At 36.2% G+C, this 21847-nt stretch overlaps 2 protein-coding genes across 7 annotated transcripts in view; both read left to right on the top strand.

Annotated features, from left to right (window-relative positions):
• ZBTB41 (zinc finger and BTB domain containing 41) overlaps nt 1–6210 on the top strand; it is a 48282-nt gene extending 42072 nt beyond the window's left edge. For 3 of the 4 annotated variants that reach the window (XR_012430963.1, XM_074031636.1, XM_005540314.5), the window contains one exon: nt 3614–6210. Coding sequence is in view for 2 of the 4 variants with exons in the window: in XM_074031636.1 (XP_073887737.1) it covers nt 3614–4269 (656 nt within the window). In the remaining 2 variants the exon portion in view is untranslated. The remainder of the gene's footprint in view (nt 1–3613) is intronic. The other variant, XR_012430964.1, reaches the window with a different exon arrangement.
• An 11113-nt stretch (nt 6211–17323) lies between these two features.
• Nucleotides 17324–21847, top strand: part of ASPM (assembly factor for spindle microtubules) — a 64911-nt gene continuing 60387 nt past the window's right edge. For all 3 annotated transcript variants that reach the window (XR_012430961.1, XM_005540311.4, XM_045394413.2), the window contains exons 1-3: nt 17324–17829; nt 19801–19944; nt 20091–21570. Coding sequence is in view for 2 of the 3 variants with exons in the window: in XM_005540311.4 (XP_005540368.3) it covers nt 17533–17829; nt 19801–19944; nt 20091–21570 (1921 nt within the window). In the remaining variant the exon portion in view is untranslated. The remainder of the gene's footprint in view (nt 17830–19800; nt 19945–20090; nt 21571–21847) is intronic.

Here is a 21847-nt window from a genome sequence, read left to right as displayed (position 1 = left end):
TGAGGTTTGTAGTGTTTATTGAATCTGTGACTTGATGTCTTTCTTTTATTTAGAAAGATTCTTAGCCATTTTCTTTTTAAATATTGCTGTTGCCTACTCTCTCTCTTCTTTCGGAGACTTCAATTACATGTACATTAGACATCTTCACTTACCTCTTCTAGAGTTGCCTTTGTTTCCCATAGATTCCAATCTCTGGTAAAATTTACTTTTCCTATTTTTTCCTGTACATATTAATCATATTGATTTTTATATCCCAGTCTTTTATGTATAATATTTGCTTTGGGTGTATGTATTGCATTTTTTCCCCTCTTGACATTTGATCATTTGATTCTGTTTCTTGGCATACCTGGTCACTTTGTATTGAACTTTCGATTTTTTGAGTTAAAAATTACAGAAGCTCTTGAACATGTGTTCCTTCCAGATAGATTTAATTTTTTTCTCACAAGCAAATAGAATATGAGAGGACTTTGTTCTGTTTCTGGCTGCTTCTGATCTGCCTTTCTCCTAGTTCATCATTGTATTGGGGTCTCTACTGACAGCATGGTGTTTTTACTAGAGTTCCTCACTTTGGTGAGTCCTGAACTCCAATCTCTGTCTCCCATATTCTTGGGATTGCTGAATATTGGTCAACCCTGTAGCCTTCTGACTCTTGGTTTCCAGCTGTCTCACCCAGCAAATGTTTCTTTTAATAGTTGGCAAATACAGATATTTTTGTTCATTTCTCTGTTGTTCCTTCTTTTTCAGGCTCCTGACCCTTCACTTCTTTGGTAGTCCCAAACTCCAACTTTTATCTTCTTATTCCAGTGAGATTTTCTCAAGTGCTGGGCTGCAGCTTGGCCTCTATTTCCCCATAGACTAAATCTGAAAGTGCACTGAGGAGAAAATAAAGCACCTCTATACTTCCTGTGTCACCAGTCCTTTCCCCCTTAGGTTCTGGCTGACTTGGCTGTGTTTTGATGCCTGCAAAGAGTAATTTGGGGGTGGGAGTTATTTTTAAAAAATCTTTTATCTTTCCGCCTCATCAGTAAGAGGCATGATATGATATAAACTACTTATCAAGTCTGAAATAAGTCTCTTAATGTACATTTTTCACACACCAATTTTTAATATCTAAAGAAAGGTGATTCTGTGGATGACATTTTTAAATTCTAAAGGCTCATAGATTCTATGATTTTAGCTATTAGTTTACATCTCTTTGAGTATTGTTTATTTCCTTCTACTCTTAATGCTTCTTTCTGTACGTAATGAAAGGGACCTTTTGGTTGCTTTATGTCTCTGATTTATGATCTTGAGATGCACTCCACTTGCATTATTGTTGTTAAATACATAATCTTACTATAGAAACTCTCACTGCAGAAAGCTTATTTCCTTAATTTGTATTTTTTCATCAAGTTGATAGTTTTCACCTTTTCTGCTATGTATCTTTCAGCACTCTAGGTGTGCTTTTTACATTTAATAATGTTAACATTTTCTTTATGAATTTTCATCTTTTTAAAAACCTAAATTGATTTTTCTATTGAAAATGATAGTTGTTTAAAATAATAATCGAAACTTCTCAAAGGAATATGCCCATTTGGATTACACTTTTCTAAAAGTATCTGTTATTCACTTGAACTGATTGAATATTATTCTAAGTTTAAAAACATCATTGCATTTATAAAACTTTTTTAATGAAGATACTCAAGGACCATCATGCTGATTCTGTGCCAGAGAACACTCAAAACTTAAACTTTTGTCTTTAAAAGTAAATTCTGTACTTCTTGATGGTGTTAGTATTGCTGTGGTCGTGTTCTTATTTAAAAACAAATTATAGAATGCTCCTTGCATGGCAAGTATTGATGCCAGGGATTTATAGAAAGCACTTAAAAGTTCTTGCATTTTGGAAGTGTAAGTTTTGTTGTTTTCAAAGCACTCTCCTCTGAGCTTTTCCATATTATCTCTGATTATAGGCATTCACTTCTAAAATCAAATGTTAGATGCTGTGTGTTCTATACACAGTTAAAAATACTTTTTCTGAAAAGTTAATTATCTATATAATGTGTGACATCAGTAATAATGTTAGTCCAGAAACAAGTAAAAATTCAATAGTACTAGGTACTCAGCCTCCCAGTCTGTCTAAATTTTCTGATAGTGGGATTTGAAGGTTCCAATGGGCTACAAAATATTTAACAATAATATTTAACAAATAATAGTTTGATATTAATGATTCGACTTGAAGATGTAATTATATTTTAATTTACTAGGAGAATGGATGATGTTTCAAATGGAGAAATGAGAAGAAAATATCAACAAACTCATGTGACAATCAATATATAATTTTCTAATTTGGCTTTAAAATAATGCCTTTGTGTCTACTGCAGTATTAGTGTTTCTGGATATATTAGTTTTTTGTTGCTGCTGTTAACAAACCACCACAAATTTGGTGGCTTAAACAATACAGATGTATTACCATATAGTTCTTTAGGTCAGAAGTCTGACACCAAGCTGAAACCTAAGTGTTTGGTAGGGCTGTATTTCTTTCCAGGGGCTATAGGGAATAATGAGTTTCCTGCTCATTCAGGTTACTGACAGGAATCAATTATTGGAATTGTAGGACCAGGACTGAGATTCTCGTTTTCTTGCCTATTGTAAACTGAGAGCCTTTCTCAGCTTATAGTGGCCGCAGTATTCCTTATGTTCTAGCTTCCTCCTTCCATTTTCAAAGCTAACAATTAGTGATTGAGTTCTCATGTTACATCTGTCTGACCCATTCTTCCTCAGTTATTGGCCATCTTCTACGACGCCTATGATTAGATTTGACTCACCTGTGTACGCCTGTTGGTCTGCATATTTCAAGGTCTTATCTTAATCTGATCTTCAAAGTCTCTTTTACCATATAAGTATCTACAGCTTCCTGGGACCAGAGTGTGTACGTCTTTGATAGGCCATCATTCTGCCTACCACCCTGGCTAACTTAGGAATTTATAATGTTTTATATAAAACAAAACAAAACTATAGTGTGAGAACCTGACTGAGGGGGAAGTAAAAACAGGTCCAACTTCTTTGTTCTTTCCACTGAACAACTGTTGTTATTTTGACCTCAGGCCAGAGATAACTACTTCTCATCTAATCCAAGGAACCAGGTTAATTAGAATTGCTGTTTTAGTTTTTATCCTCCTTGTGTGGGGGAGGAAATCAGGTGTTTTGGTTTAACTTTTTGAGGGCTATGGGAATAAAAGTAAGCAATAATAATAGTTTACAAGCACTTATTATGTACTAGGTGCAGTGCTAAGCCCTATTACTCCACTTTCTCTTTTATTCCATTTACCAACTCTGTGAGGTAGGTATCATTATTATTCCACATTACAGATGATAAAACTAGGCATAGAAGTTGGGTAGCTTGCTCAAATGTTTGACTAATAAGTATGATAGCCAGAATTCAAACCCAGATCTTTTTGATGTTTAAGCCTCTTATTTTTACCAGTTTACTGTGCTGTCTGCATTTTGTGATAGTATACAGTATTATTGCTATTATCAAGTTCTTGCAAGTATTCACATTGAAGTTTGCTACTTGAAGTCATTGTCTTATCAAGTTGAGTACATTTTACATTTAATTATATTCTTGTTCATACAGGTGAAAAACCATACAAGTGTCAAATTTGCAATCAGTCTTTTAGAATTAAGAAGACATTAACAAAACACCTGGTTATTCATTCTGATGCCCGACCTTTCAACTGTCAGCACTGTAATGCAACATTTAAGCGGAAAGACAAGCTGAAATACCACATTGACCATGTTCATGAAATAAAATCTCCTGATGATCCTCTCAGTACTTCTGAGGAAAAACTTGTATCCTTGCCAGTTGAGTACTCATCCGATGACAAAATCTTTCAAACAGAAACAAAACAATATATGGACCAGCCCAAAGTTTATCAATCGGAAGCCAAGACGATGTTACAGAATGTATCTGCGGAAGTATGTGTTCCAGTAACACTGGTTCCAGTTCAGATGCCTGACACTCCGAGTGACCTAGTGCGTCATACTACCACTCTCCCACCATCTTCTCATGAGATTCTGTCATCACAACCACAGTCAACTGATTATCCACGAGCAGCAGATTTAGCTTTTCTGGAAAAATATACTCTTACTCCTCAACCTGCAAATATAGTTCACCCAGTTCGACCTGAACAAATGCTAGATCCTAGAGAACAATCTTATCTTGGAACATTACTGGGCCTTGATAGCACTACTGGTGTTCAAAATATTTCTACTAATGAGCATCATTCATGAGTAAATCTAAACATTCCACAGATTTTTGGACGGTTATATGCTAATGGTAGAGCTGATAGCTTTTAAATTTGTGGGGCTGCTATTTTCTCATTTTCTCTAGTTTCTCAAGTCCTCAGAACAGTTTCAAATCAAGAAAACTATGTGTCTCTATTTACTGAACATGAATATTTGGACAAAATTTCTGACATAAAATTTCTGTGCACATTTTTGTGATTTTTAAAGATTATTCAGTGCTAACTTCTAATGGTTTCTTAAATTTTTTGCAATTATTAGCCGCTGATATTATGGAAGTATTTTTTTTAATCATCAGTGGAAATTTTTATTCTTCTTTAATCTTATTCCTCCCCTTCTTCTTCCTTCCCCATCTTACAAACAAGTTTGAGGACCATATAGCCTTGAAAAAGGAATTAAGAGTATACTGATAGTTGCAACTGTTTCTTATCCTAACTTAAGATTCATTATTACTTTATACAAAAATTTTTTTTTTTTTTTGAGACGGAGTCTTGCTCTGTAGCCCAGGCTGGAGTACAGTGGCCGGATCTCAGCTCACTGCAAGCTCCGCCTCCCGGGTTCACGCCATTCTCCTGCCTCAGCCTCCGGAGTAGCTGGGACTACAGGCGCCTGCCCCCTCGCCCGGCTAAGTTTTTGTATTTTTAGTAGAGACGGGGTTTCACCGTGTTAGCCAGGATGGTTTCGATCTCCTGACCTCGTGATCCGCCCGTCTCGGCCTCCCAAAGTGCTGGGATTACAGGCTTGAGCCACCGCGCCCGGCCTACAAATTTTTAAAATTGAAATTAGGAATTTGAATTTACAAGAATGTCTTGGATATTTCTGTGTTGTCTTTCCATTCATCTGTAATTTTAGTTTATCATTATCCTTTGGACTTTGGACTTTCGATATACTCAAAGCCGGAAAGCTTAACTAATGTAAGATTAGCTGTTAAATGTAGGACTGAAATAATAATCCAGATAATTGGTTTTTGCCTATACTTCAATTGTTACGAATAAGAAAGGCAAACATAGGTCTGGACATTAAATTATACAAACTGAAAATGTGTTACAAGAAAAATATGAGAGTTTTAACTAGATCTTTTTCAAGGTAAGTTCACCTTTTGTACTTTACTATTTATTTCAGAAATGTTAATATAATATAGCATATATCTTCATCTCACTGAGGAAAGAGCAGTTGTAACTAGATGAAATTTAATTAAACATGCTACTTTTAGTTTCATTTACTTGTCTGGTAGAAACTCTAGGAAGCAGAACCTAGATATTTTGTGTTCAATTGTTAGAAACGGTGCCAAACAAATTATGAAATTTGTGCCTAATTTAACTGAACATTGTTTAATTAAATGGAACCACTACTGATATACACATTTACATGCAATCTAGATCTTTAATTTTGCCTTCACAAAAGCCTAATGTCTGTAATTAACCTTTAATTTTTATTTCTGTATGAGACAAAAGTTGAGGACTTGGTGAAAGGAAATAGCAGTTACAGCAAAACCTCAGTAATTAAAATTGAGGACAAAATCAAAATTATAAAATACCTTTAAAGACATGCACTTTCCATATTTTCAAGTCAATTTTAACTAAAAACTAAGATAATGTTTCCTAGTAGAGTTGCTTGAAGATTAGACTAGACAGGGTTGATTTATTATTAGCATGTCATTTGTACATAAACTACTAGAAAATAGCAGTTTTAAAAGTTTTCTATTTCAGTTTTGTTTACACTCCTAATTGCTTTAAGCACTTTTTTGTGTGTGTAAACTGTAAAGTCTAGCCTCGCCCTTGTGAAAAAAAAAATCACAAATAAAATAATGAAGTTTTAATGAATAAAGTTTAACCAATTAGTAGTGGTGGAAACTGTTGCTGAAGCACTTAAGAAATAAAGGTACTTTACAGCAATGTTTGCCATACTAGCGAAGATAAAACAAAGAAATATTGAAAATTGAGGCAGTTAACCAAAGTAGCTCATATAAATAATAAAACCAGTCTGAGTTTAGCTTCATTTATCAAGGTTTGGTTGTAATTGTCTTAAGATTAGTGGACATACTAAGTTCTCCTTTTTAAAGCATTCTTATTTCTTTGTGTGGAAATGTTATATCTGGGGTACTTACATGATTGAGCTTGACTATATGAGGTACTGTTAGTCTGTTAGTCTTTCAAATTGACTTTTAAAAATACATATCTTCATGATTTTTATCATAAAGACTGACAATATTATAACTAAAAATCTTACTATAATGAAAGAAATCATACATAAAAATGTAGCCTGCCTTACATATAAGCTAATGTAGAAAAGTTTAGACTTATAAAAAGGCAGATAGTATATATATATTTATATACATGTATGTATATGGTATATTATACATTTGGTGGAAGAAAAAGAAGATATTGCATTTTCACATTGAAAAGAATACTTTGATTTTTGAAGGTATTTACTTTAGAGTTCTTTTAATAATAATGTCCTAATGCTTTAAATATATAATTTAATTGTAGGAATTGGTTTACATACAACTTTTTTGGAATACATCTCTTAGTAAAATGAAATATAATTATATAATTGTATTTAGTTACTATTGTAGATATCTTAAACTTGAGTAGTGATTTACTGTTTTGTAAAATGCTTTCATATATGTTATCTCATTTGAACCTCATAACCATCCCTGAAATAGAAAGAACAAGCTATATTCCCACTTTATAGATAAAGAATTTGAGGTTAAAATAAAAGGACTCATTGAAGCTCACAAGGTCAGTAAGTGGCAGAGCTACTAGTAGGGAAAGAAGAAAGCTAGCATTAATGAATGCTTACTATGTGCCAGGTACTACATCCTGTCATTTAATCTTAACCTAGTCTGGGAGATGTGTAATATAATTCTGATAAAGAAATAGTTTCAGTGGATGATTGAAAACAACAACAACAAAAACAAAATGAAACTAATCTGCTGCCTCTAATTTCCAAAAATGTAAAAAATTTTACAATTGTGAAAACCTCATGGATTTGGGCAAACTGAATGTACATAGGCTTTTGACAAAAGTTGGCACAAAAAGTATAAAAGGAGGCCTATTCTTTTCAGTTGACCTTTTGTAATATTTGATTTAGAGTATTTTGGACAAATGCTCTCTAACTCTAATCCATTTATTTTGTAACTGTACTTAAAATTTTGAATCTTGCAACTAAGTTTAGCCTCATTCAGAATTTTTTTTTTTATTTTGCGAGCATAATTTATTGTTTTAAATTAATTTTTAGCAGATAGCAGTTAGCACTTAATCTGTAAATGGAATAATTTATCAAGTGCAGAAATGTGTTAATCTAATGGGTTTTGACTTAAATGCACCAAAGATTTTTAGTAGGTATTAAATAGTTTAAAAGAATTTAAATTCTTTCTTGTTTGAATAACTATTTGTCCAAAGAAGCACAGTTGAAGTCCTAGAATAATGGATTTTTTTTTTTTAAAAAGTCGTTAGTTTGAATACTGAGATTATTGTTTGTATTTATATGTATAAAAATAGGAGCAGAAGAAAATACTCTGGGAATAGTCATACTGACAAACCAATTATAAGTGAGAATACTGTTTTCCTTAGTTTAATTAATACAATGTTACTTTGTTAGTGAACACTACTAAATGCTAAACAAGCCTATTTTTTACACTACGCTATCAAAATAATTTTTGCCTTTGATTTTTTTTAAGTCAGGTTGAAGTTATTTTTGTAAGAAACCCCACCTATTTTTTTTTTTTTTTTTTTGCAGCCTAAAATCCCATTTAACGTTAGGGGTTGGTCCTTATGCCAGCAAGATTTAACCAACTGTAAAGGTAGTAGTCTTTGCATACATTTAAGTAATTAAGGCATTTATTGCTGGGAGAATAGGAGTAGGAAAAATACGGTTTTAAATTGGTGCTTTATTAAGTGACTTCCTTTTAGGCAATGGCAGGTCATGAAATAGGTACACTAATAATTTTCTATCAGCCTTAAAAAGTGTCAAAGCATCTTCGTAGGGTGACTCTAAACTGCTAATTAATGGTTAATAATAATAAGTAATTATCATTGGTTGCTTTTCAATATAATTGCAAACAAATTAAGAACACAGACTGATATGTTTATAAGCTTGAGTTTTCTTCCTACCATATCATTCTCATATATCAGTGATGAAACGTCAGATTTTGAGCAGTAGCTCTTTGACAGTGTCCTTTTATACCCAGTCTTTTCTGCATTGAATGCTTTGTGCCTTTTCAATGTGTTGTAGTTGCTTAGAATTGATTCTGCTAGCTAGAGTGTACTGATTAATAGATTTTTATTTTTATTTTTATTTTTTATTTTTTTGGTTATGGGTGTTATGATTGTGTTGCCTGCTGGTTAGGCAGCTTTTCTTTTTTTTTAGGTTGCTTTATGTTTATATAGGCAAATTGGCACTGAGTGTTAGTGTGAATATTTGTTTTTATGATTTATATATCATTTAAAAAATCTCTGTTGTGGCCTTTATAGTTACTGTGAAGCCACTCTTGGGCCTGTCTCTACATGCTTATTAGAGGAATCTGACAAGTGAAATAAAATGAGTAGTGTGTCTGCATCTGTGTCTCTGTTTCTCTCTCTTTTAAATAACCAGTAACCATAACTACACAACTCTGCACTGAATGACCTTATTTCAGTTTGCCTAAAACTGAACAAGAGGTGATGGTTTGAGATGAATTTCTTATTAGGAGCAGGAACATCCTAACCAATATATAACGAGTTGATAAACTCAGGAAAAATTAGGACTTTAAAGAAAGTTGTATTTGGATATTCTAAGATTCAGTGCCAAATTTAAAATGCTTAGAAATATACTCTACAAGTAGCGTTTCTAAAACTTTAAGTAGTGTTATAGTAAATGCTACTTGCTGTTAGAGTGCATAAGGGATAATGTGAGAATAATTTTCTAAACAACTTCTAGAAACTAGACAGTTCTTCCTTATATCCTACCCTTTTACACATTTCTCTAATGTGGGGTTTTTTGTTTGTTTGTTTGTTTTTTGAGGGTAGAGGGAATCCCCTCCTTATTTCCTGTAAAATTATTTTTACTTAAGATACCTTTTCCCTATAATCTTAGCATGCTTTCTGCTCTTTCTCTTCGGAAGTAGCATTAATAAGATAGATGTAATAGGATTAAGATGTGTGGAAGATGAGAAAAAGAAGGTTTTTGTAGAGGGAGTGTTTATGTTTTGTTTACTTTTCATGTTTCAGCTTGCTGTGTATGATCATAAATCTATGATCTTGAGAAAAATCCTAAAACAATTTGAATTTAGCCTATGCAGCCAATTACATAAAGAGAAATTAAGGATTATATTCAGAGGAGAAATTAAGGATTATATTTGGAGCATAGAGGTTATACAAAGAATGTAACCTTGTCTGGTCAAATTCTTAGGTAAAGAAAAGTAATCAATGCTTGCATTGCTGTTGGAGATTCTAAAAGATGTATTGAATGAGGAGGATATATCTCATTGTTACTGCACATTTTTTTGCTTGGTATTCCTGCTTGCGTTAAGGCTGGACAATGTACTGTGATGTAATTACAAAATTTTGATTCCTTCCAACAATTGGACTCTTCTTATCCCTATTGATAAAACTGTATTACAGTTGATGAGTGTGGCTGCCAGAAAATAATACAAAACTGGGCATTTAGCTGTTCCACATTGTGTAGTAAGTGTTTTGATTATGGGGATTTACAATGTACATTAAAGTAGAAATGCTTTTGAACTTGTTTTCAGTCTCAAATAATAATTTTTGTTTTTAATTAAGGATACTTTAAAAGCAATGACAGAAAAATCTAAAATATCAGAATTAATTATTGTGAACTGTGTGTAAAATATCTTGTGAGTTTTATACATACTTTGGTTGTCTAATGTTCCTAAGTATAAATGTCTTTATAGAAAATTTCAGTTCTCTGTGACGAGTAGGAAGTGTACTGTATATTGAACTAGTTCTTTGTGTTATTTTGATATTTAAAATAAATATGAAGTTCTTTGGTCCTAATACAGCATATGTAGGTTTTATTGAATCACATTTTCACAGGATGGGAATGCAGTACTCTGAAACCAAGTAACTTGCAGCACATTTTAAAACATTTTCTCATAAGCTATATATTTGGAAATATTTTATATATTAAATTATAAACCATTAAACTAATGAATTTTAAGTGTAATATAAATTCAAATAGTAGTAATGAGTTCTATGCTTGAAGTAGTCATATTATGCTGTTTTTTAGACAGAAATCTGAAGTGTAGTAAAATTCATTAGTGAAATGAGTTATTCTGTATAATATTGAGAGGGGCCACTCTTACCTCTAATCCCCCTCACTTCCAGAAACATACATTCTGGCTATGGGAGAAATGGTTGTTGGTTGAAGGCATAAACTGTAGGCTATAGGATGATACCCCCAAACTTGCAAGTTATTTATCCCTATCTGGCACCATAACTGAGCCTCCAATAGACTTTCTCTGTTTTATCTCAGCAGCTGCTTCTCAGTGTTAGAAGACCAGTAAATTCTATAGGCATGAGCACATTTCTGCAAAATGAGTCTTCTGATTATAGCCAATGTTGTGTGTGATACTTAGTTTACTATTGCTGTCTAATAAATTATACCAAACTTAGTGGCTTAAAACAACAAATATTTATTACCTCCCAGTTTCTGTGGGTAAGGAATCTAGGCTGGGTTTAGCTGGGTGGTTTTAGCTCAGGGTCTCTCATGAGATTGAAAACAAGCTGTTAAGTCAGAGTTGCCATCTCTAGAGGCTTCACTGGGGTTGGCTTTACTTCCAAGCTCACTCATGTGGTCCTTGGCCTCAGTTCATCACATGGCCTCTCCACAGAGCTGCCTAGTGATATGGCAACTTCCTGCCCCTGCTTCCCCTCACCCCTCCACACACACACCACTTTCCCAAAAGCAATCCAAAAAAGAGAGCGTACCCAGGATTTAAGTTGTTGTCTTTTTATAACCTAATCTTGGAAGTGATATAGTATCACTTCTATTGTCACTAATTCTAGTCCACATGCAAGGGACACAAATTAAACTTCCTGTCTTGAAGAGAGGAGAGCAACAAATTTTGGACATATGTGAAAACCATCACATATTCATTGGTTTATAGATAAAGCTTTCTATAAATCTATAGATAATGGGGGCAGATATAGTAATCTATACTCAGAAAAATATGTTTATCCCAGAGAGGCAAAATATTGCTCCTTCCACAATAGAAAGGGTTTAATGTAACAACATGCCACAGGTAGTTAGCTGGTCCCACTGGAGAATGGAATTAGATTGGATGTTCAGCAGCAGCCTCTTTCAGTAGGTTAGGCACTCCACATGGGGCTTTTCACATCAGCTTTGGCCAGGGAAACCACCTTGAGCCCATTCTTAGCCTCCACCACTGCTGCCATAGCCACTTTCTAAATGGGTTCATTGTGCAAGCAAATGGATCCCTGGGGGAAGAAGCTGACCTCCACAGGATAGATTGTCCTTTTTACCTGATTTTTGAGCTCCTTCTCAGCCATGGATATTCTCAGATGAGCATTTACATGGAACACAAATTTAACTTTCTATACCTATTTTGAGAGGCTCTTTTATATAACTGTCCTCCCCAGACCAAGCTGTCACCAATTTTCCATTTTGTTTTCTCCAAAGGTTTGATCAGCTGGCCAAACTGTCAGCCATTTTCCATGAATCAGCACAGAGCTTTACCTTTGGCCATGTTCTCTTCCTTATGAAGTGGACTACCAGACGTACCATCCAGAATTCTCACTGAGAATATTTCCATCCACCCTTAAGGAGAAGCTGTAGTGCAAGTCTATTTATTTCTGACCTACCATACAGCTTCATCCACAAGTCAGGCCTTTTTCTTGTGAAATTATCATTAGGAAATATCCAGTTTTTCCTGTGCAGTTTGAGAGAGAGAAGTAGCAAAGTAGTAAAAGATACTAAAATCTGAGTCACCTGTTTGTGTAAATATACAAGTAAAATGCACTTAACTTGTGTATTTGGGGGCTGCTTAGCCCTGGGTTTGTAGATTCTGCTTTTGTTTGATAGCTCAATGTTGCTTTTCACATCAAATTTTATGGACCTTTAGATTAGATCCCAGGTTAGCAAATATTTTGTAAAGGGCCAGACACTAAATATTTTAGGCTATACAGGCTATATGTCTTCTGTCACAGCTATTCTGCCATTGCAGTGTGAAGGCAGTCATAGACAATATGTAAATAAATGGGTGTGGCCTTGCTCCAATAAAACTTTATTTACAACAACAACAAAAATATAGCCAATGGGTCAGATTCAGCCCTTTAGGTCATAGTTTGCTGATCCCTGGATTAGGTAATAGTTGATAATAAACAGTTTGTATCACACAGTCACTTATAGTCCTTTGATGAGGCATTCAGTCTCTACCATAACCTAGTAGCACAATTAGGATCTGCTTTTCAGATGATAGATGATTTTCTGCAGAGGAAGGCATAGTCTTATTCTCCAAACCTGGAATTTTGTACTATGATACTTCTCTGGAAACTTGCCAGAGCATCTGGGATTGTCATGGAATGAGTGTTTTCGGCCATTGCAGCCCAGACCTGCTGCAGAGATCTTACTTGTTCCAGGCCTCACTCAAAAATGTCAGTCTTAGAGTTTACTAGGTAAATGGTTTGATGAGATGTATCTTAATAATGCATGCATTGCCTCCAAAATCTAAAGAGGCTTTCCAAATGATACAAAGTACAAGTTGCCTCTTATTTTAGAAGGGATAGCTTGACATGTCTCAGACCATTGGATCCCTAAAAACTTTACAGATGTGATAGGACCCTGAACTTTGTCCCATCTGAGTTACATTTTTTTATTATTGGCATCTAGAGTGCTTGCTCCTGTTGAGAGATGCAACTTATCATGGGCTCTGAGCAGGCCTACACATTCTTGCTGGCTATGCTAAGAATATGAAGCCCTTATTAATTTTTACGTAGGCCATTTCTCAGGATTGTGTTTGTACAAATCTTGAAGGATGATAGGATGCCTCCCTGCCCAGGCATAGTACTATAAAAACAGTCAAATCTCCAATTCACTCTTCCTTTCCTGTAATACAACCCACTGTGTGTGCAGGCATCCATCATGGGCCCTTTGTATGGTCCCATGAGACTTAAGAAGCAGAAGGAATCAATGTGAATGAACATGCTGACACTCTAGCTACTGTTTTTTCTGTGAATAATGAAGTCTTGTCTCTAACCCAAAACTATCATATTTTCTGCTGGCATTTATAAAACTAGCACGCTAACACTTTAGCTTGCAAGAGGGATAAAATCTCAGACTCTCACAATTCTTGACAAGTACTTCTTGCTCACCAGGTTTAATTAGCAAATGTCATCAATATAATGGACCAGTGTGATACTAAGATCCAGGTCCCTCTGAACAATATTACAGTATAGGTAGGAAATTTTTCTAGCACTGAGGCAGGACAGTAATGCTATAGCATTGTACTACTACTTAAGTACAAAGTGCTTCCATTTTTCAATACTGGATGAATGGGGAAAAACAAGAAAAATGCATTTTGCTTGATTCATAGCTGCAAACCAGCTGACAAAGGTGTGTTGTTTTGTGTATAAAAATAACACATCTGAAACCATAGTGTAGTAATTGGCATCATCATACAATTGTTATAATCTACTATCATTTTCCAGAACCCATCTGGCTTTTGTACTGGCCAAATAAGTAGAGAAAGTGGGTACATGGACAAAATCACTATCCCAGCATCTCTCAGGTATTCAGAATAATCTCTGAATTGGAGGGGTGGGGAAATGGGCATTTTCAGGGGCTTCCACTTGGTCCTTTCTCCAATAATTGCCCTCGTTCCTTGGATCTAGGAACCAGTGTGAGAATGTGGTCAGTAAGTATTCCTATTTTATATTCTGGAAATGGGTGGATCCAAAGGACAATTGGTAAGACAGATTCTGACTTAGATGCCATCTGTCACCTGTTCTTGAGAAGCTCCCACTATGTCTGGTGGTCCACAGTGACATTTTAGGATTCTGGAGTATAGCAGAAAGGCAGAGCTATTATCTCATTATCTAATAACCCTTAGGAGGTAAAGTTCCTGTCCCCAATCCATATTCATGTTGGTAAATGACTGCAGTTCCCTCTGGGGAATTGTTGAGAGATTTATGGTATTCATGTTGCAAGGTTCTTTTTAGTCAAGGAGCTTTGGGTATATGAACTGTCTTAAGTTTGGAAAGTGGGTAAAAGGCATAATTGCCACAACATTGGCTTCAGTTAGGTTTTTTGCTTTGCATATGTGATATTTCTCTGCCTATATATGTTAGGCAGCACCATAGTATATAGCTCATCTTATTTATAGGGCCCTTGAGAAACTGGCCATTGCCACAGATCCCTGCCTCTAATTACAATTCTGCCATTAGCACACTGTGGTAAGAACTATACCACCTTGTCTATTAAGTGCCAATCAGCTTTGACCACTTGTGGATCCTATAATTCACATGGAGATCAGAGAACCAATTTTCATTATTGCATCCTCTATCATCATTTCTGGCCTGTAAAAAATAGTCACCCAGATCTTTTCATGGATGCTAGATGTCCTTATTATTAATTAATGCATTTATCAACACCTTGGTAAAGGGAGAATGGGTGGAGGGTGTGCATGTTTAGAGGTGACTTGACTAAGTAGGTTGCACATGTAGATTTTCTCCAACATTCCTATCTTCCTGAGCTTTTGGCCTCCTTCGTCTACAGAATGCCAGGTAATTTGAGCATTTCGACCCAACTGCCTGTTTTGTTTTTGTTTTTATAAAGACCATGTCTCACTTTGTTGCCCAGGCTGCTTTTTAACTCCTGGGCTCAAGCGATCTTCCTGTCTCCGCCTCCCAAAGTGCTGGGATTACAGGCAAGAACTATCGTGCCTGGCCTTGACCCACCTGACTGTAACCACTGTAAACCGCTACTGAGTTCAGTTTTCAATGAGTGAACCTATTAAACTGTTAAAGTCATTCCCAGATACTTCAGCCATTGTATTACTTAAATGGGTAAAGCGCACCCATTACAGTAAATTGGGCCTTATTGTTCCTTATGATTTGTCCTCTTGGTCTAACACCATTACATTCCACCTTAGACTGTCAAAATCTTGTAACTCTTTGCTGTACAGGCTATTTCCTCCATCCCACAGCATATCTTTCACTCTCCTCTGTCCAAGTTTTATTTTTTGGAGCCTAAGCTAATGGAGAGGTCGTGGGAGGTGGATGCTGAGGAGAACTGAAGTGACTTGTGAGGCTCTGTTCCAGGGTTTTGGTTTTGGGTTTTTTTTGTTTTTTTTTTTTTTTTTTTTAAGCCTCTAGGAAAGTTTTTTTTTTTTTTTTAGACAGCGTCTTGCTCTCTTGCCCAAGCCAGAGTTCAGTGCCACGATCTCCGCTCACTGCAACCTTGCCCCCGTGCCCCGCCCCAGATTCAAGCCATTCTCCTGCCTCAGCCTCCTGAGTAGCTGGGATTACAGGCGTGCTCCACCACGCCTGGCTAATTTTTTAATTTTTAGTGGAGATGGCATTTCGCCATGTTGGCCAGGCTGTTCTCAAACTCCTGACCTCAAGAATCCGCCTGCCTCAGCCTCCCAAAGTGCTGGGTTACAGGCTTGAGCCACCGTGCCCAGTGGAAAAATTTCATTTAAATATTGTTAAGGTCCAATAATAAGGTTCAGGTGAAATTGGATACCATTAAATATAATTTCACGTCTCATCTTCCTTATTTTCACTTTCCATTGACTTCTCTTTACATGCTTTGTGTAACCATACATACATCCAGACATTATTTTTTATATTTTAAGTTTTCTACTACCTTTAGAGGCAATATAATGTAGTGGGTAAGAGCAAGACTAGGGCCAAACTGCTGGGATTACAGGCTTGGGTACCTTATCTGGGTTCTGCCACTTCCTACTTAGGCTGCATGACCTATATTCCTCCCCTGTAAGGTACAAATAATGGTACCTATGCCCTAAGAGATACCTTAGGTTTAAGGTGAAGATTGAGATAAATAGGTAAAGGATTTTTAAAAATCCCAAGCATAGGGTGGGGCGCCGCTCAGGCCTGTAATCCCAGCACTTTGGGAAGCGGAGGCGGGCGGATTACTTGAGGCCGGGAGTTCGAGACCAGCCTGGCCAACATGGCGAACTCCCCTGTCTACCAAAAACACAGAAATTAGCCAGTCGTGGTGAGGCACGCCTGTAATTCCAGCTACTTGGGAGGCCGAGGCAGGAGAATCGCTTGAACCAGGGAGGCGGAGGTTGCAGTGAACCAAGATCACGTTAATGCACCCCAGCCTGGGAGACAGACCGAGATTCCATCTCAAAATAAATAATTTTTAAAATCCCTAATATGTAAGATATAATTATTATTAGATCCCTACAACTAAAATAAAAACGAATAAGTTATTTGTGAAGGGCATTGCCAGTCAAAACGATCATTTATGAATTACTGGGAATGTCGGGTTTCATTTGTTTACCTGCTTTTGCTCCCAGCGTCCCGAGGTAATTAACAGCATATAAATGTACTGAGTCCCTGCTATGTTCATTCACTAAAATAAGCATGTTCACACAAACTAATTATCTTTACATGTCTACCCTTCAGCCCTGGAAACCGCGACAGTAAAGTTAATTAATATAATTCTGGGCGGGGTATGCATATGAGAGGAGTGACGTAAACCACTTTTTCCCTACTTAAAAGTTTTATCTGTGATTGTTCCTGGAAACGGCAATGATTACTACACGTACTGTGGAAATGCTGTGACTCCCTTCCCTTCAGCACAACCAAAATCTAAAGGCGAATTTCAATTCTAAGCCCCAGGTTTCAGAGGGTGGCCAGGATTCTGCTACGGGTCTCACCTTCTCCGCAGACAGCGATTGGCGGCCAGATGAAATCGTTCAAATGAAGCGCCGCCGTTTCATTGGCCAGGGGATGTTGCTCTCCGATTGGCCCCGTGATGAGGTGGGCGGTGCCCGGAGGTCCTCATTGGTGGAGGCGGGAAGTTTAAACAGAGTCAAAACGCCATACTTGTTTGGCTCCTCTTTTGAACTCGCGAGTTTGTTGGGTTTGTTTTCTGTTTTTTAGGGTGTAGGTTAGTGGAAAAGAAAAAGGGCCGAATTCATTCCCACGACCTTTACAGCCGCCCCTGAGGGGAAACGGTCAGCGTATCCCGGATCCCCGCTCCGGAGCAGCCTCGTGGGAGCGGGTCAAGGAGATCCAGGGGAGTCTCGAAGCTGCCATGGCGAACCGGCGAGTGGGGCGAGGCTGCTGGGAGGTGAGCCCGACCGAGCGGAGGCCGCCCGCGGGGCTGCGGGGCCCCGCGACCGAGGAGGAGGCGTCTTCCCCGCCGGTCCTGTCTCTCAGCCACTTCTGCAGGTCTCCTTTCCTCTGTTTCGGGGACGTTCTCCTGGGAGACTCACGGACGCTGCCTCTGGCCCTAGACAACCCTAACGAGGAGGTGGCAGAAGTGAAGATCTCCCACTTCCCGGCCGCGGACCTGGGCTTCAGCGTGTCACAGCGCTGTTTCGTGTTGCAGGTAGGTCTTAGGAGGAGCGTGCCCCAGGCCGGTGCTCTGCTTCTCCGCTATCTTTCCTGCCACCCTCCTTAGGAGGATTGATGCTTGGAAAAGAAATCAGAAAAGACCCTTAGATAATAAAGTCAGTTCCCTTTCACTTAATAACTGTGGGTGGGCCCTTGATGCATACACATGCGTGTGAGTATATATATGTATCAATATTTTATATATATTTTCTCTAAATGAAGGCTAGGATAGACGCTAACTTGGGCGGTGACAGCACATCAACGCGCGCGCACTTAGCATCTTTAGGAGCAAGTTGCATAGACTTCTCTGTTAAATTGACAAGCGTTTTTACTAGACTTAAGGCGTTGCGAAATGCTCTTGCAGTTCTAAATTATAGACAATGCGCTTTTTTAACACTATTTTTTAAGATTGACAGGACTACCTTGGTTAGTTAAAGCAGCTTTTTTAGAATTACTTTCTATCAGCCATCTTAATATGCATTTTAGTTTCCATTTGTACCCTTAGAGTCGAGGTAACTGGTTTTTTTTTTCTGGTGAAATAATGAGCCTTTGTTTTGACTAAATGCCTACAATAAAACAAAAAAAAACCTATTCAGAGTTGTTTTCAGTATGTATGTGTACTATGTTTGCACACTTTAGTATTTTAATCCTCTTTTTCTTTGCTGTAAGTGTAATTTTAATGCTGCATTAAATTTAATTTTATAAATGTTGTTTCAAGAACTCCTGTAGCTTTCTTTTACTTCATTGCATTTGCAAGAGTAATGCTCCAATCCCCTTCACCAAAGATGGGAGAATTTGTGTTTTTATTTTGACTGCTGTGACCTTTCCATTGAGTAGAACCTCCAAAAGTGTGAAAACCGTTAGCCGAGGAGATCTGAACTAGTAGGCTAATAACCACTTCATTAGGCAGAAAAAAGAGATTCTAATTCGAGATCCCTTAACTTGTGTGTCACCAATGGTTCATCTATCTACACTTCAGAACCTGCCCACCCCGCCCCTCTGTTTCATGAATCACTGCCTGCTTTCCTCTCTTTGGAAAGACAGATTTCTTTTCTATCCACATCATACCTCAACTTACTCTTTTTTGTTATAATGTGGAGCTAAATTTTGTTGGTATTTTTAGAATAAACTATTTTATAGAGTAAAAATGCACCATTCTTATTTTTTAAAATCAGTTGTTTATGATGTTATATTATTTCTCCTTTAAAACAAAAACTTGTCTGTCTCTCCTGAAAAACAAAATTTGTTTTGTCATGTCAGCATTTAAATTTGGCAGATTCTATCTACCTGCCAGGGTGTAGGGTGTAGATGTTAGAGTTCAAACTCTGGCATTAGGTTGCCTGGGTTCTGATAGGTACCTGCGTGACTTTGGCAGACTTTTCTGGATATTAGTTACTTCATCTGTAAAATGTGCATAATCATAATACCTGCTTCCTAGGGATGTTAGCATTAAATGAGTTTCATAGGATACCCGCACTTATGCCTGGAACAATAATAACTGTTTAAGAAATCTCAGTTTGATGATGTGGACCTTATAGGAATTTGTGGGGAAAAAGGAATTTAGTTGATCATCTTTATATATTTCGTTTTAAATAAAGTCTTCATAATGCAGGATCATTTTGTTTGAAATAGAAGTACTCTACACATCTAAAAATTAGAAATGTACAATTAAATCTTTTGAAACCACTCAAACAAAATGATTTAGAGACTTTCTGTTCTATTGCTTTAATACAGTTAAAATGTTATAATTTATTTTGTTGTGAACTGTGTTATTTTTAGTGGCTTTTTTTCTTATAATTAAGTGAGCAGATAGGGTAGGAAAAATATATTTGATTTATTAAATGTTTACTATATAGAGTATTGGTTAACAATTATTAAGCCCTACTATATTGTAAGTTGTATGTAAGGTGTTTTGGTTATTATGTAATTACTATTGTAATTATATAATGTATTGTTTTGATTATAGCCTAAAGAGAAAATTGTTATTTCTGTTAACTGGACACCATTCAAAGAAGGCCGAGTAAGAGAGATTATGACGTTTCTTGTAAATGATGTTCTGAAACACCAAGCTATATTACTAGGAAACGCAGAAAAGCAGAAAAAGAAAAAGGTAATGTTTTAACCATTCTATGATTAAGAAAATGTTTAATAATAAGTAAAACTTATTTTGATAACAGGCTTGAAGTAATATTGCTTATTTAAAGGTAATATTCAATAGCTACAAACTTAATTGGTATATTTTCCTTATTTTTGCAGAGGAGTCTTTGGGATACCATTAAAAAGAAGAAAATTTCAGCCTCTACAAGTCACAACAGAAGGGTTTCAAATATTCAAAATGTTAATAAAACATTTAGTGTTTCCCAAAAAGTTGACAGAGTTAGGAGCCCACTACAAGCTTGTGAAAACTTGGCTATGAACGAAGGCGGTCCCCCAACAGAAAACAATTCTTTAACACTTGAAGAAAATAAAATACCCATATCACCTATTAGCCCTGCTTTCAATGAATGCCATGGTGCAACTTGCTTGCCGCTTTCTGTACGTCGATCTACTACCTACTCATCTCTTCATGCATCAGAAAATAGGGAACTATTAAATGTAGATAGTGCCAACGTTTCAAAAGTTTCTTTTAATGAGAAAGCTGTAACTGAAACTTCCTTTAATTCCATAAATGTTAATGATCAAAGTGGAGAGAATAGTAAACTTATTCTTACCCCCAACTATTCTTCAACTTTGAACATTACACAAAGCCAAATAAATTTTCTAAGTCCAGATTCTTTTGTAAATAATAGTCATGGAGCTAATAATGAACTAGAATTAGTAACATGTCTTTCATCAGATATGTTTATGACAGATAATTCGAAGCCTGTGCATTTACAATCAACAACTGCACATGAAATTTATCAGAAAATTTTAAGTCCAGATTCTTTCATAAAAGATAATTATGGACTAAATCAGGATCTAGAATCAGAGTCAGTTAATCCTATTTTATCCCCAAATCAATTTTTAAAAGATAACATGGCATATATGTGTACATCTCAGCAAACATATAAAGTACCATTATCAAATGAAAATTCTCAAGTCCCACAATCTCCTCAAGACTGGAGCAAAAGTGAAGTTTCGCCATGTATTCCTGAATATCAGGGTTCAAAATCTCCCAAAGCTATTTTTGAAGAACTAGTAGAAATGAAGTCAAATTACTACAGTTTTATAAAACAAAATAATCCTAAATTTTCTGCAGTTCAGGATATTTCTAGTCATAGCCACGATAAACAACCTAAGAGACGCCCAATACTTTCTGCCACTGTTACAAAAAGGAAGCCCACCTGTACCAGAGAAAACCAAACTGAGATTAATAAACCAAAAGCAAAAAGATGTCTCAACAGTGCAGTGGGTGAACATGAAAAAGTAATACATAATCAAAAGGAAAAAGAAGACTTTCATTCTTATCTTCCAGTTATAGATCCAGTATTAAGTAAATCTAAGAGTTATAAAAACCAAATAATGCCCTCTTTGACAACGGCTTCAGTTGCTCGGAAAAGAAAGAGTGATGGAAGCATGGAAGATGCAAATGTGAGAGTTGCAGTTACAGAACATACAGAAGAGCGAGAAATCAAAAGAATCCATTTTTCTCCTTCAGAGCCTAAAACATCAGCTGTTAAGACAACAAAAAATGTGATAACACCCATCTCAAAATGTATTAGCAACAGAGAGAAATTAAACCTGAAGAAGAAAACTGGTGAGTCTTATTTATAAAATCTGAAGTATACCTGTAAAGGGCATACTTCCTTTTGGTTTAGTAAATCTGCTATTGATAAGCTTGTATTAACTTATACTTTTTACTTATTTGCTAGGTACATTTCCTTAGCAAATGTGAATACAGCTTATGTGACATCTTGTATCTGCCTGATAACTATTTTTCTTTGCTGTTTCTTGTAGATGCATTCTGATCAGATAAATTCTTTGATAATAAGGAACATACCTATTTTAATCTCCTACAAGAAGTACAATAAAAG

The sequence above is a fragment of the Macaca fascicularis genome, chromosome 1 (assembly GCF_037993035.2).
Source record: "Macaca fascicularis isolate 582-1 chromosome 1, T2T-MFA8v1.1".
NCBI lineage: Eukaryota > Metazoa > Chordata > Mammalia > Primates > Cercopithecidae > Macaca > Macaca fascicularis.
Note: the sequence above shows the minus strand (reverse complement) of the source record. Positions and strands in the feature narration are given on the sequence as shown.